General features: G+C 37.2%; 1 protein-coding gene across 1 annotated transcript in view; it reads right to left on the bottom strand.

Annotated features, from left to right (window-relative positions):
• Positions 1-3,680: 3,680 nt before the first annotated feature.
• fbxo15 (F-box protein 15) overlaps positions 3,681-15,679 on the bottom strand; it is a 51,647-nt gene continuing 39,648 nt past the window's right edge. The window contains exons 8-11 of the mRNA XM_039754159.1: positions 13,352-13,434; positions 11,575-11,720; positions 9,252-9,376; positions 3,681-4,393 (exon numbers count right to left, since the gene is read on the bottom strand). Of these exons, the coding sequence (XP_039610093.1) occupies positions 4,127-4,393; positions 9,252-9,376; positions 11,575-11,720; positions 13,352-13,434 (621 nt within the window). The 3' untranslated portion in view covers positions 3,681-4,126. The remainder of the gene's footprint in view (positions 4,394-9,251; positions 9,377-11,574; positions 11,721-13,351; positions 13,435-15,679) is intronic.

The raw sequence follows: 15,679 nt of genomic DNA, 5'->3' as shown, positions 1-15,679 counted from the left end.
CAGTTGGTGTGACACACAACTCTTTTAAAGAAGCTATGCTTAGCCTCGAATTGCATTGTCCACAGAGCAACCAGAGGGCCAATTTTCTCAATTAGCTCAGGGTAATGCTGCAAGTAGTGGTGGTTGGGCAAGAGTTTAGTCTCAGGAAAAACCTCTTGGAATCTGATTCTACGTTCAGATATCTTGAAGACCAGATATGCTATAGAAGCTTTGGTGTGTGAAGGAGCGACAACAAGGTCTACAATATCTTTCAAATAATTTAGAAGTTGCCTTGCAGGTTCAGTGGCAGGCACTTTGTCTCCAATCAAAAAAGGAAAAAATCTCAACAGGCTCCAATTTTCATGGGCATTACCCCATACTGTTCTTCTTGCAGAAAATGTGAGAGGAACAGTATGTGGACGATTTGTCTTGTCATTCCATTTGAATTGCTTTATTTAGGTGTTCCAAGGTGAAATACTTTTTAGATGAAAAGACTGTCAAGCACAAAGCTATCTCAAAAGGGACAATACCCTCAAAGAGATCATGCACAACATCAGCCGGGAATCCTGCGCAAACATTGAAGTGTGATAATTTTTCTGAAAACACACACCCCCCTTTCACACCAAAACGGTGAGACAAGTCATTGATTGTCTTTCATAAACTGAAAAAGAGCAGAATGTAGTTCTTCAGTTCTGATGCAGAATGTTTCAGATCCAACTTCTTGAGTCTGGTATTCTTCTTTCTCTGCTGTACAAAATCTGCAGACATATTTTCCAGAGAAATTTTCCACAAATCTGGCACTACTGTGAGCACCAAGATTGTCAGCAACAATACATTGAACTGTGCCCTGCGCCACCACCACCTACGCCCTGCGCCACCACCACCTACTCAAAGCATCATGATGCTCCAACAATGATGGATGGATCAAAAGCCAGAAGTCTACATGACCATCATCATCAAGTCCTTCCGTGAGAACCCTAAATCCAAAGAGGACTGTTTCATTTATGTTAGGTAGAATGCCCAGAGGGGACTGGGCAGTCTAATGGTCTGGAATCCTTACAGATTTTTTTTTCTCCAGCCGTCTGGAGAATACCTTGTGAACACGAGCTTCATAATAAATCAATAAAAATCATCATCATAATAAAGCTTAGTAACAAGCGTTAAGTCCATTTTTTTTTCTGTCCACCCTGGCCATCGGACCTTACTCTTATTCTATGTTAATTAATGTTGACTTATTTTATTTTTCTTACTGTGTCTTTTATTTTCTATTCTTCATTATGTAAAGCACTTTGAGCTACTTTTTGTATGAAAATGTGCTACATTAATAAATTTTGTTGTTGTTGTTGAGAGCGGGCTGTACATGGTAATAGCGAGGGTGTAGCAGCTTAATACAGAGGAGGGCGGGCGAGAGGGGGCTGTACATGCTAATAGCGGGAGCGAAGCGGCAGTTCACCCAATTGTATCCAAAGAGGATGTGGAGGTGGGCGGGCAAGAGGAGGTCTGATAAAATAAAAAAAAAAAGTCTAGTGAAACCAGCCTGTCAGATATCAGAAAAAGGCATCATGAAGTGATATCTCTGTTCTCAGCGTCAACGCAGTCTGTATAGTGCAGCTGAGTGTACAGCAGCTTTCTTCTTGTAAAGTACACAGCAAACCAATAGGCTATATACACATACATTTGTTTAAGCATTAGGTGTGTTCTGTGTGCAAAAATCCTTGTAGCACTCACTATGGTTCCTGTTTAAAGTGACCCCATCTGCCGTTCTTATATTTGCTCATATTTGGACCTGCATCCATATTGCAAAAAGTGCACAGAAACCCTTGCAGTACACACTGTGTCTTCAGCAAAAGTTTTGTCACTGAATTGCTGAGGGTTTTGTATGGAAGCGTATTAGGGCCACGGTGAAGAAAAAAAAAATAAAAAAATACGGACAAAGTGAAGAAAAAAAACTAGATGTCGAGAATAAAGTTGAGATGTCGACTTTATTGTCGTCATAAGCGTTGAGATTAAAGTGGAAATGTACGACAATAAAGAATGCGAATTTAACCTTCCGTAGTTCAAGTGTGAACTGAATATCGAACAGGCTCTCCCTTTCCCATCAAAAGTCTTAATGTTGGTAAAAATGCACATTACACCTCTGAAAGAATAATGCAAGAGCTGCTGGATGTCTTAGCATCAGAAATAAAATCTAACATACTGAAAAATATACACATAGAAAAGTTTTTCAGTATTCTGTTTGATGAAACCACAGATATATCTCAAATGTAAAACAATTAATTATTTATATTAAATATGTTTGTCAGGTCACTAAAGAGGTCAGACTTAGTGTTGTATCAACCCACAATATGATTGACTGCATAGCGGAGACTATAACCAACACACTGAGTGAGACTATGGACACTAGGCTTGAAAACTGCTAATCTGGTTGGACTAGGGTCAGATTGAGCGGCTGTTATGATTGGGAAACAGAAAGGTGTGGCAAAACTGCTGAGAGATAAAACATCTGGACTCCTGGTCAACTGCCACTGTGTAAAAACACCGATTGGCCCTTGCAAGTGCTCAAGCAGCAGCTGCTGTACCTTAATTAACAAAACTAAACATCTTAAGGCAGCTGTTCTGTTTCTTCCAAAATTCTTCAGTTAGGATAGCTGGTTTAACGGAAATTCAGAATATTCTGAACATTCCCCAGATTAAGCTGAACATGGCCAATGACACTAGATGGCTGTCTGATGACTTTGCAGTACAGTCACTACGAGAGTGTATGAGTGATCTCCTAGGAGGGCCCAGATCCTGGGAACTTTGATTATGGAAAAGCTTCAGACAACTGGGCCTCTAGGAAGAAAAGAAGAATAAATATTTAACTGAAGACACCTTTTGCATATGCAAGTTGGCTTTGAAGAATATTTTTACATTTTTCTTCATTAGGTTTCCTATACTTTTTTTCAATGTTTTTATTTTTCTTCCTGACAGCGACAACACTTGTGCCCGTTGATTTATGTCGTAACAATTGTTACTTAAAATTTTTGTTAGGGTTGCAGGATCCTGAATTGGATACTTCTTAAATTGAATAAAATATTCTTTCACAAGTGTCAAACCTTAAAAAAAGAAGTCATATTTAGCTTTGGAAAATAATAATAATTAACTAATAAAATTAGTGCACATTTAATTTTCCACACCACCAAATTTCCCCGTCCCGCCCGGCTACTTTTTCTTGCCACCCGGCTGGAAAAAAATTCTGGGTAGAACACTGCCATAGATTAATATTTTCTTGGCAGTATGTCTTTATAATAAATTATAGCTCTTCATGGCAAGAAAGGTGGAGGATCAGCACTGAGTAATGATAGGTTATGGAATGGCTAATAATCAAAGTGTCTATTAGCTGTGTTTCTAGATGGAAACAGGGAGAGCATCATCTGGTGGCTGAATAATGACAGCTGTATAAAGCTGAATAAAGGCATGGGTAGGATGAGGATGCTCTGCTTTGTGGAGATGAGGTTCACCACTCAAACTAGCATGAAATAAAACAACAAATTAAAAACCAAACATTCTGTAGAAGGTGGTGAAGTCTTCTAAATGGTTCATAATGCCACTCTGGACGTGGGCATGCAAAATAGGATGGACATGTTAAAGTACATACAGCAAGCTTGATGTATTTAATGAGAACAAAATGAACAGATAAATGTTTTATTGCAATGCTTCTTGCTTTCAAATGCAAAACATTCTCAATAAAAATTGTATGTTTACATATAAACTTAATTTTTCCAGTATAAGTTTCATACTGCAAAACAAAGTAGAATAAAAACTTAACCTAACTGGTTTACTACATACACTGAAAATTGAAAAAGAAGAAAACATAATCAACTAAATGAATAGCTGAACATGTATGTGTTTTAGGCAAGTCATCCTTTTTTAAGTTAAAGTGTTCAGTCTCATATTACAAACATAACAAAAGTGCTTTTAACAAAAAGCAATGTTTTTATCAACAATCCATTTCACAGAAAGTTTAATATTAAAGTGAAATCATGAATGATTTTCTCATTTTTTCCACAAAGACAAGTTAAAACAATGTTCAACATAAATATCAGCTGCATATGTAGAGAAGGACCTTGACATTATTAAAAAAAAGCAAAATAAAAAATATATTAACTTAGTACTGTGTTCCAAAGTGCATATTCACTTTTTCTGTACTTATATAAAGAACAAGGGTTATGATAAAAAATTGCTCTTGTTCCTCAAGCCACACTAGTTCCATCTGAACTTTTCCACACGAATCCTGAAAACTGACAATATAATACTGTCCTACATAGTCGTAAGCGATGGACTGATGAGAGGATTTTAAGGATACAGGTGTGCTGACACACCAAAATGGATTCTGTGCTTCATCCAAAACTGTTAAATCCATAAAGCAGGAGTCCTAAAAAAGCACAATAAAGAAGTTGTACAAAGAGTAGTTATAATTGAAGTACTTTATGTATAAATGATAATAAGCAGTTGAATTAAATAGATACATAAATGTGGCATGGTTAGCACTGCTGCCTTACTGGACCACCATCCTGGGTTCAAATCATATTCCCTTTGCAAGGATAAATCACTTACCGCCAATCCAGAAGCCTGAGTTTTTGTAGAATTAAAAGAAAAATTGTATTTGGCAGAATTAGTTAAACCTTCAAGTTATCACTAAATTTCTATAACCACTGAACCTCTTGCCATCTATTTGTGTAAACCAGTGATTTTCAGACTAGGCACCCAATGTGGTTGTCAGGATTGCTCCAACCAGATTTACAAAATGGGAGTCATTTTACCTCTAAAGTATGTAATTTAATTAGGTGCTCTTTTTTTTCCTTTTAGGTTATTCTGCATTCAGAAAAGCACAGTCTTTTTTTTGTTTTAAAGACATTTAGAAATACATCAATCCCTTTCAATTCACAGGGTTTAGGGCTTCAGGACCTCCATGAATGCAAAAATCCACAAATGTGTTTTGGGCTCATGATTACTGCATATTCCAAGTTTATTGCACTAAATACGATTCAAAAAGTTCTGAGAAACCCAAGATAGAACAATCACTGTGCAATCAGATCACGTGTGTGTGACAGGCAGCCGAGATAAAGATGTGTGGCGTTCGCTAGACAAACTGCATAGCTCAGCAGCACTTTAGTGAACTGTAACTTTTTACGCAATTATACTTATTGTGTGTGTATGTAAGTCCGTCTACTCTAACTGTGTCTAGAAAGAGGCCCCGAGTTCTTTACTCCAATGCCTAAATTATTATGATTTTAATTACTTTAATATTTTACGTCTCGGGTTACATTGAACAAAACAGTATTAATTAATTATAGCAATATACTGGACAGGTAATAACAAATAAATTAAGGTAGATTAAGTTACCTGTTACATTTGTTCCCAAACCAATTGTTTATACAAGAAACTGGGTTATAAAACAATGATAAACTCCCCTTTTAATTATAAACCGACAAAACACAAGTAATAAACTGGAAATAATCAAGAACTATATTACACTATTAATAATAACAACACATTCACTCTTGTCACTCTACTTAAAACAAAACGTTGCAGACCTGATTCGTGGCTTGTGAGCGTTGCGACCAAAAACCTATCAGTCCCTTCACTCCACCAGGAGCAACAAAACAAAATAAAAAAAATACTCTACTTGGCAATGCGGTTATCAGTACAACAAATCCTTCTGACCTCTCCGCCTCTGTCCGCAAGCAGGGAACCGCTGCTGAGCTAATCCAAAAGCATCTCCAAATAAACGAACGTCCGCTAGAAGCGTGTTGAGCTGAGCTAGCTGCTGCCTCTTCACCTTGGTACTTCCCCTCGCTGAATTAACGAGTGGTTTATTCGCCGTATAGACACTGCGAACGTCTAATCTAAATTCTCCATCTAAATCAGCAGTTCATATTCCAATAAATTATCGTGCTGATAATTTGTCTCCCAAACTTTCTGCTACACCAACTCGGCGTCCCGCTCTCTCTTTCTCCTCGCTCTCAGTTCTTCTCCTTCTCGTGCGGTTCTTCTACCACCTTCCGTCTTTTCTACCCATCCGGTTATCAAAATAAAATTCTGCATAACCAGGTAACGAACTACTATACTAAAATGAACAGTTTACAACACAAACATTTACATTTTTTACATCAGTAACTTATTTACATAAATCATTTAGTTAAGCACATTTTTACCTGGGCTACATGTATTTATGGTAAAATGACAATAATGACTAACATTACATATACAAAAGAAATCCAACAAGTCACTAAGCAGAAAACAATAAACACTCCAGTTTTGCAGATGCTGATGATGGTGGTATAGTTATGAAATGAAATCACCTGTGAGCAGCCTCCTGAAAGTTATGCCCTAAAGTGATGCCAATGTATGTGAAGATTTGCAGATTTTTATAAGATTTGTAAACCTTTCTGAAAACATGTTTTCGCTTGGTCATTATGGGTTATTGGGTGTAGACTAATGTGGAAAAATGGCAAATGTATCCACTTCACATTAATACTACAGCACAAAAAAGTGAGCAAAAGGTGAAGAGATCTGAATACCTTCTGAATTCACTGTACATGCATGGCACTTTCTGATACAAACGTACTAAATGTAGTTGTGTAACCTACTGTATGCATTGACCTGAAAATACAGAAAAGGGGAAACAGCAGCTTCATTTAATTATTCTAGCAGTCTAATTAAAAAGAGAAGTTGGTTTATACATAAACTTTCAACCACTGGTATAAAAAGTCAGAGAACAGTGTGGGGAATTCGGGAATTGTATGGGAAGGCCTTATCTGTATACTTTTATATACAGTACAGATAATATCATGCTGTGTATACTTTACATCCGTTTTACTAACAGTAAAGGAAAAGATAAAGAAAATGTCAGTTGTATGTTAATTTCAATATGACTGTATTATTTCCTATGAACAAAGCCTGCAGGTCATTTTAAATGCAGTCAGTTTTATTTTACTGCTTAACAGCAGGTTACATACCTAAGAAGCGTAATTATACGATTTAAAGACCTATTCAAATTTTACTTTAGCAGCCTGACAGAATGTGTTAAATAAGAGCTTATCACTTGGTCATGTCTTCACCCTCCATTAGCTAGCTGAATTAATATTGTTAAAGCAAATTCTAAATCCATTTAGCACATTATAATATATATGAATACATTCTTCCTTTTTATAAAAAAAAAAAAAAAAATGACTCAATTCTAACTATATTAATGTGGAAAACAAAGAGGCCACAGACAGAATAATTCTCTCTTCAGGGATCTCAAACAAAAGGGGACAAGGCATTATATAATCAAAAAAATCTAAAAAATATATGTATTATGTATGGAATCAGACAGAAATAAAATTATATACAAATGCTTTGCAATGGAGTTGAATTTGTGGATTAAACACTACCTACGTTCTTAAAAAAACTGAATCTGAAATGATTCTGTGGTTGCTTGTAAAATAACTGGTTAACAAAGAACCATTTCATTCTGTGGGGGGTTTCTTTGCATTTGAATTTGGCTCTTTCGGCTTTGAAAAGGTTCCTAATATGTGATAGGCTACAGAATACAAACAAATTAAGAATATCTGAACTTAGGTTGTGTATTTTATACAGCCAGTCTGTTTAAAATAACGAACCAATTGATATTTTACTAATCTATTATCATCTGCTTGTGGCTATTTATGGAACTTTTTACATCTACAGTAAATAACTAAAGGTTCATTCTGGAACCTTCATATTGATGATTCTTTTGGTTTCCCTAGGCCAGTGTCAGTGGAAACCCACATGGGTGCACCCCTATCCCACAAAAGCATGTCAGAAAAATGCACAAACAATGGATGGAAAAAAAAAACATAGATGTTTTGAGGGAGTGCTGACAGTAGAACACTTGAAACCCATAGGTGAAGGTGTAAATATCACACCTATACCTCGCAATAATGAAGATGTAGTTCAAGGAGTTTTTTTTCCCCCCATGAAGTTTTTAACGTGGTATTAGTCATATCATATATCAAGGACTGGGGGTTTAGGTCGAGGATTCCCACATAATTCTCTTGACTCCAAAAATGTTCAAAATAAATCTTTGTCAAGAACGTACTTGTAAAAGATGTCATCTGGCATCTGCTTGACTGGACCACATTTTGTGAATATTTCCTGCTTAGACCTTATTGGAATAAAATCTTTTCTAAAGTATCACATAATCTAAGAGCTCTATTTGGAATATCACCCCGAATTACTCTACTGCTTAGTGAGCAATCTGCTGTGGTAACTCACTGTAATGATAATATATTCTGCCTTATTTTTGCTCACATGGTTGACTCCTCATCCACCGACCATTATACAAGTGAGGAAGAATGTCCTATTTTACTTAAAATTAGAAAAGAATGAATTCAGTTTGCAAGGTGTTTAGCAGGGATTCATCAGTAATATCACCTATTAATTAAGCAAAACCGCTTGTAACCTTTTGGGTAATTCAGTGTATCTCTTATAGGTGGTTATTGGGAAGGGAGCATCTGATCTGATTTGAATAAGGTATAATATAATATATTTTACGGATATGGAACCTTGAAATCAATGTCATTTTATAAATAGCAAAAAGAAAAAATACAGTACAATTTGTTCCCCTTATGGAGACTTCATGCCCCTCCCACTTGTCTGGGTAAGGTTGTGTGCGAGTTGTCCCTTAGATGAACTGGCACCTTTTGAATATTTTTGACTTAACACATTAACTACCACAGTGACGATAAGTAAATATATACCTGATCTTCTTCTTTCGGCCTCAATGTAAAATCAGGGTGTTATTTTAATATACCACAGTAATTAAATGTATTGTTTAATATACTAAATAAATGTGTTGTTACTGAGCAAAACTCAAAATAAAAATGTACTTTCTTTAAAATCTGAGTTGACTGGTAGTTGACACATGGAACAGAAAACTCTCCCAACTTGCAGTTGGCAATTAATGTGTTAACTGTGCCCAACTCTACCAGGATAGGCCCACCTTCTCAAGAACAAAACAACTGAAGGGCATTGCAACTTACATTCCTACACTCACTCCAATGGAGTGTTCATCATGTCTTCAGTCCAAGATTTACTACCAAGTAAGCCTCCAATTACAATGATAGACTTTTTGAGGAAATATTTGAATTTCCACTCATTGAAAAGAAAAGATACATTTCACTACAATTTCAAGTTGCTGTTACACACAAAAAAAAAAACAAAGTGGGTAAAGGGTTTACAGGATGCTTGGGACATAAACAACTCACTTGTATAATGCCTTTCAGTGCTTCTGTGTTCCATTTTATTCCAACTTTCCCAGAAACTGCAATGTGCTGAGACAGGTTTTTAATGTCAATAACAGACACCCTCAGGAAGCCATTCTGAATGTTATCTTGTAGGGGGAAAAAAAAAGAAATAAGGAAATAGTCCCATTATCCACCCTTCACTGTGTTACAACCTTTAGTAAACAAGTTTAAATTATAGGTATTTAACTGCACATAAGGTTGAGCACTGGAAATATGCTATACATATAAATAAAATGAATTACTATTATTATTTCTTATATGATAACTGCAATTAGACGTTGAGCCCCACTGATAATACCAGTTGGCAATATATCAGGCTGATATTTGGTCTCTACATATACCTCAGTATTGGTTGAACCTGCACTGATATTATGATGCTGCCACTCACCCAAGCAAAGCACGTTTATTATATTATTTTTCTAGTATAAAATACTTCTGCTTGAAAAGCTGCAAAGACTGTTTTAACTAGAAAACAATGGTAATGATATGCATGCTGGTGTTAAAGATGCATCATTGGTCTTCATATTTAAAGTCAGACCCTACGTTCGTCTAACATATTGTGAGTAAACCTGATGATTAGTTATGTTGTTTGTTAGTTTGTTGATCAAAATGAAAACACCTGACAATAACTATGAATAGGTAATGAAATCCTATTCTATTTCTCATCTTAGTATCATACAGTGACAATTTGTGCTGCTGCAATTTTGCCAAGCTACCCTTCTTGCCTATAGAATAGGATATCAGATTGAGAATTGTCTAGAATTCAAATGTTACACCATCAGACATTTGTATTTTATTACAGTTAATACAGCTGTCGTCTGGCAGAATATGGAATGCCCAGGAGAGCAGTAAGCTGGCCTAGGTCAGTAAAATTTTGGCTTTACCGGTTATAAACTGCCGTGGAAGTTGATTTTCACCGGGAGTTTTATTATCCTTTTCTCCATTGTGAGTTGTCCACATCCAAGTTCTTATATAAGTGAGATTTTATTTTGCTCTAAATTTGTTTATGTGTAATCATTGAGGATCACTTCAGTTTTACTGTTTACTCTGAAAATGTGTGTTTATGCAATATGCATTTATGTAAATGTAAGGATTTGTAGTTTACAGATAATGTATTATAGCCATAAGCACTGTCTATGGTAGTAGCAAAGGGACAACTGCCTCCACAATCCTAACATCAACAGACAACCAAGAATACAATCTACACGTTAACTGGTGACATGCAAACTTCAAATTGTTTACAGTGTAGGACCGTCTGCAAATTCATAGGCTCACAACAGCAAGTGAGCAAAGATATTTTGAGTGTAATTATCACGGCTGGAACCGTACGTAGAAACCTGTGGACACGAGAAAGGAGCCAGGACTGGTGGGAACAAAATGTGGAGGGGTTAGATGCAAAAGCCAACATCTGTCTGCAAAACTCAAAAAAATGTATGCTTGAGATGTGACATTTCAGAAAACATGTAGCAAATGGGCTATTTATTTTTTTCTTTTGCATTTCACATTTTTCTAGAAAGATGGAGCCTGTGTTCTATTAGTGACAAAAAGTTACCCTTCAACGGGAGTATACACTACTTTCACATGTCAACCTAAAACATGGCTTACAGTGATGGTGACAGTACAATCATAATCTTATCATGCACCTCCACAAATCAAATTTAGGTTGCAGAAATAATTCAACTAGACTAATATAATCATAAAATTCAATGAAATCAAAATATAATGATTATCTTTAAAATTTACTCATGATTCTTGTTTACCTTTCATGACAAATGTATGCAAAAAATCAATAAAAGCATCTACTGCAATCAAATTTTAATGCAAGTCCCTTCGAGAGATGCTTATACTTTGAATTAAATCAGCCTCTAGCAATGCATCCAATGCCCAAAGTTGCAGTACTGTTGCAGTGTTGATCATTTAATTTTATTTTGTGGCTTATATGTTTTGCAAGTTATGCCAGTTTGAGAATTATTACTAGTATTATTGTTGCTGTTGTTGGATTATTACTGTATGTATGTATGTTATAGCTTATGATCTTGTACCCCAATTTCATGCTTATGTTTAGTTAAGACCCATGATTATAGCTGTATTATTTGTGCTATGAGACTATATCTAGAGAACTTTTCTTGCAAGAATAAACCAAGTTAAATTAAATATGAGTTTGACAAACTGTGCAGCCATCTAAGGTGGCTTAATAAACAGCAAAAACAAATTTGAATCTGCCTGCTGTTTATAATCCGTTTTTCTTTTGAGTGGAGAACAAAAACTTTAGCGATTTTCTTACTTTTTCTGCAGAATAACTGTGAGAAGCAGCCAGACATAAACTGTTTTCTAGCATCATGAAGCTCAAAGTGAAGCTTGTACCCATGGAGTCCATTCTCTGGATCAATATCATCATAGACTGGTGGTTTCATTGGTTCTGTGTAGGGACTTAAGATGACAAAACAAAATTAATTTGCAACAAATACATGAATAAATAGATGACTTTATAAAATATTAAGACAGGCAATTTTGCATAAGGTGCATTATTTTCAGACTGATTGAATGCCCTTATTAAATTAGTACTCTATAAATACAGTATTTAGCAGATCATATTAATATCAAGTTCAGCTAATATCGCACAATGAGCTTTTATAGTAAAATGAGGATTCAAACATTTCTAAATTCTAAAAGAGAAATGAAAAATTCCATGTTAGCATAAGCTATCTGAATTTGGGGTGTTAATAAAACAACATTTATTTACTTCATGAACTCAAAGCACATAATTCCTTGTGTCCTGTTAGGAGGTGAATGAACCTCTGGGGTCGGTTCATGTGACGTGCACAACTTCAAGCCCTTCTGATCATTTTTTGCTGAAAACACCTATTGGTTTATAGCAAGTGCATAATTTCTGCACAAAACATGGCCCAAAAATGAGGGTGTTTTGGGTCTAGAGGACTAAAAATATCGGGGAACCCCAAATATTTTGATGTCTTTAGTAACTAGACAGCAGGATAAATCAAATGGCATGCTACATGTGGGGGTTTTCTTGTACTGGTGAGTCAGGATGTCCCAGATAAAAAAAATAATGTGATTTCAAAGTGTTAAAAAGTCATTCTTATAAACACAATGATTCACCTTCATTTTATGCATTTTATTTTGGTTTTATGCATTATGAAACATCATCAACTTCCAGTTACTTTTAGTTTTAGTTTTATTCTACACAAACAACTACAGTGCTCCAATTAATGCAACTCTCTCTTTGTTTTTGCATCCTTACATTCCAGGAAGCTAAGTCATGTTGGTCTACACCAGGGGTGTTGAACTCCAGGCCTGGTGGGTCGCAGTTTATTTCTAGCCCTTTTCCTAATCAGTGACCAGTTTTCACTGCTAATTAACTTATTTTCCCTTCATTTTAATAAACTTGTTTTTAAGGATTCAGTCCTCTGAATTTATTCCTTTCTTCATTAAATAACAGCCAAACAGAAACGAGATGTTGAACGAGCCAACAGATGACCAGCTAAATTGGGATTTCAAACTCCAGCCACTTTCACTATCTCCTAATGAGAAGCCAATTCGTGCTGTTAATTAAACCTGTTATTTAATTCCATGGCTTGTTGCTTTTCCTGTTTTTTCTAAGAACACCAATAAAATGTTTCGGTGACCTGAGAGATCACCCTTACGGAGACCTTCACTTTTCTTTATTTTCAGATATTGTGTGATGGGCACAGGTGAGCTGGTCACGTGGTGGCTTGTTTTGTGTCTCATTATTGTTTGGCTGCTAATTAAGGAAAAAACAACTAAAGAGCCGGAGTCAAGTTAATAAAAAGTAAGGCAAAAGAAGTTAATCGGCGGCAAAAACTGGTCACTAATGAAGAAGATGGTTAGAATGAAAACCTGCAGCCAATGCGGCCCTCCAGGACTGGAGTTCGACACCTGTGGTATAATAATGCATTCAGTGTCATTGTATAGGACACGTAATAGGATTAGTATTTTTTAAACAATTTATAACTTTTTTTTAGTCAACTAAGCCTAATCAACAAGCATAAAGCTGTATATTTGAAACAAAAACAAGATCATACCAAGATAAAGTCCCAAGGGTACATTTTTCAATCAGTTTGTGAAAATGAAGGGAGGCCATGAAAAAAGCTACTGCAGAGCTGTCCTGAAAGAAAAAAAAAAGAGAGAATTTTATAGCCATGTTTATCAACTGACTGAAGCACATTCAGACCTACTGCACTGTCAGGAAAGTAAATGCTGGCTACTTGTCTTGTTCAACTGAAAATGCTTGTTACTATACATATTGTATAGAATCATATAGTGTTTTTTTCTTCAATAAAGCATGCCAGAAAGTATATCATTTATCAAACTGGCCTTAACATACTGTAAGTTAAAACTGATGTTACAATGTGCCTATAATCTACCATTATATTAGGACTTGCAATAAATAGAATATAAAGCAGAGAGATATCCACATGGCCTTTCTGAATATAGAAAAAAGTCTACTTCCTACTTACAATCCTCAAATTGCACGGTCAACTTCAAATTTTATTCTAGATTTGACTTCTAGTTAGATGTTTTCCACCTTGTGTTGCCTTCTGTGAACGCTGGCCCCGGCACAGACAGACGGACAACATTGTTGCACCCAACACACTTTTATTTACACTATTTACAAGTTCGATAGTCACGTGCACTCACACAAACCCCAGTGCTGCTGGCACTGAATCCCCCAAAGTCCAGGGTCCACAGTTTCTGTGCCTTGCTTCCTGGCCACCTCCTGTCCTCTCTCAAGCTCCGTCCTTCTGCCTCCCGACGTCCACCACCGACTGGAGGGAGGCGGCCCCTTTTATGGGAACCCGGACGGGTTCCAGCTGCTCCCGGCACTTAGCGGTGGCCACACCCTGTGTGGCGGAAGTGCCGGCTGCGCACTCGGAAGCCGTCCGTGTCTCCCCGGTCGTCTTCCCCCCGGCACTTCCTGGTGTGGCGGAAGTGCCGGGCTCCCGGGATAAACAGGCACTGGGGCGCCACCTGGCGGCGGCCACGGGTCCCTACAGGGCTGGGCTTCAAAGCCCCCTACCCGAGGCCCCCTGCATAACCAGGACGGATGCCCCCACTCGGTCTGGAGGCGGCACACGCCCTCCTCTGGTCCTCCAAGGCGTCCCGGCCGGGCTCCATCCCCGGCCAAAGACCACACGGGTAAACCGGCATCGGGGCGCCGCCTGGTGGTGGCCACGGGCCCCTACAGGGTAGGGCTTCCATGCCCTCGACCCGTGGCTCCCAACAGAACCAGGACGGACGCCCCCTCACGGTCTGGAGGAGGCACAAGCCCTCCTCACGTCCTCCTGGGCGTCCCGGCCGGGGACCACACTTCTAGTGATCACATGCTCTACCATATGTATGGAGGCCTGAGATTACAAAAATATTATAACCAAAGACTGCCAAAAGACAATTTGTGGTTTATAGTGGATGTTTGTTATTTCAGACCAAGCTGTCAAATAAGAAGTACATTCTGTTTCAAAAGTCAGACACATATGACTACCATTATTACATAGCTTCCCAAATCGGAGTCGCTGGCGTGTCTTGTACAGGCAGAGACATGGGCTGTTTGCGTAATGGTTCTAGCGCCTATACATCGGTGACAAAACAGAAAGTTTATTTTGGCATTTATTCAAAGGTCTTCAAGGTCTCAATTAGCCATGTATGTGCTAGGTTAATTATTAGTTTGATCTGATCAGCTAACATTACCACGTAGGTACACATATTTCCAGTGTACCTGATTTTTTTTTTTTTTGGAACATGACACCACTGTTATTGACTGGATAGTAAATTACAACTGAAGTAAATGATTAAGGGTCGTGAACAGTTTGTAGAAAGCTTTACAATAGGTTGCCACTTGAATGACTAAAACTTTGTTAGTCGGTGATTCTTGAAGGTGGAAAAACCGATGTTCTGCGGCGATTCTTCAAGGGGGATGGAACGATGTTTGATGGTGATTCTCCAAGGGGAAAAAAGACTGAAGAGTCTCCAAGGAAAGGGGACTATGTTCAGGGTAATGGTGAGATAATCGGCCACTGTTGCGTGGTGATTTCAGGTTGCAGTGACACATAATAAGCAAACTTGGGATTGTGAGAAAAAAAAAAAAAAATTTAAGAACCACTGGTCTAAACAGCTAAGATTTTCTTACTTAGTCTTCAAAATATACTATATATACTCTTAGAGCCTCACCCTTTCCTGAATTTAGTTTAGCACTGACAGTTTTCAAAAATGAAAAGGAAAAATCTTTGCCAACTGTGTCTTCAGGAAAAAATAGAGTCACAAACTTAGCAGTCAGTAATCATATACCTAAAGCTGATTAGTTGACTGTGCTATTGGCTCTGATGAGATATTAACAGCTACACAGAAAAAATTAG

Source organism: Polypterus senegalus, chromosome 5 (assembly GCF_016835505.1).
Source record: "Polypterus senegalus isolate Bchr_013 chromosome 5, ASM1683550v1, whole genome shotgun sequence".
Classification (NCBI taxonomy): domain Eukaryota; kingdom Metazoa; phylum Chordata; class Cladistia; order Polypteriformes; family Polypteridae; genus Polypterus; species Polypterus senegalus.
This window is presented reverse-complemented; position numbering and strand designations above follow the sequence as displayed.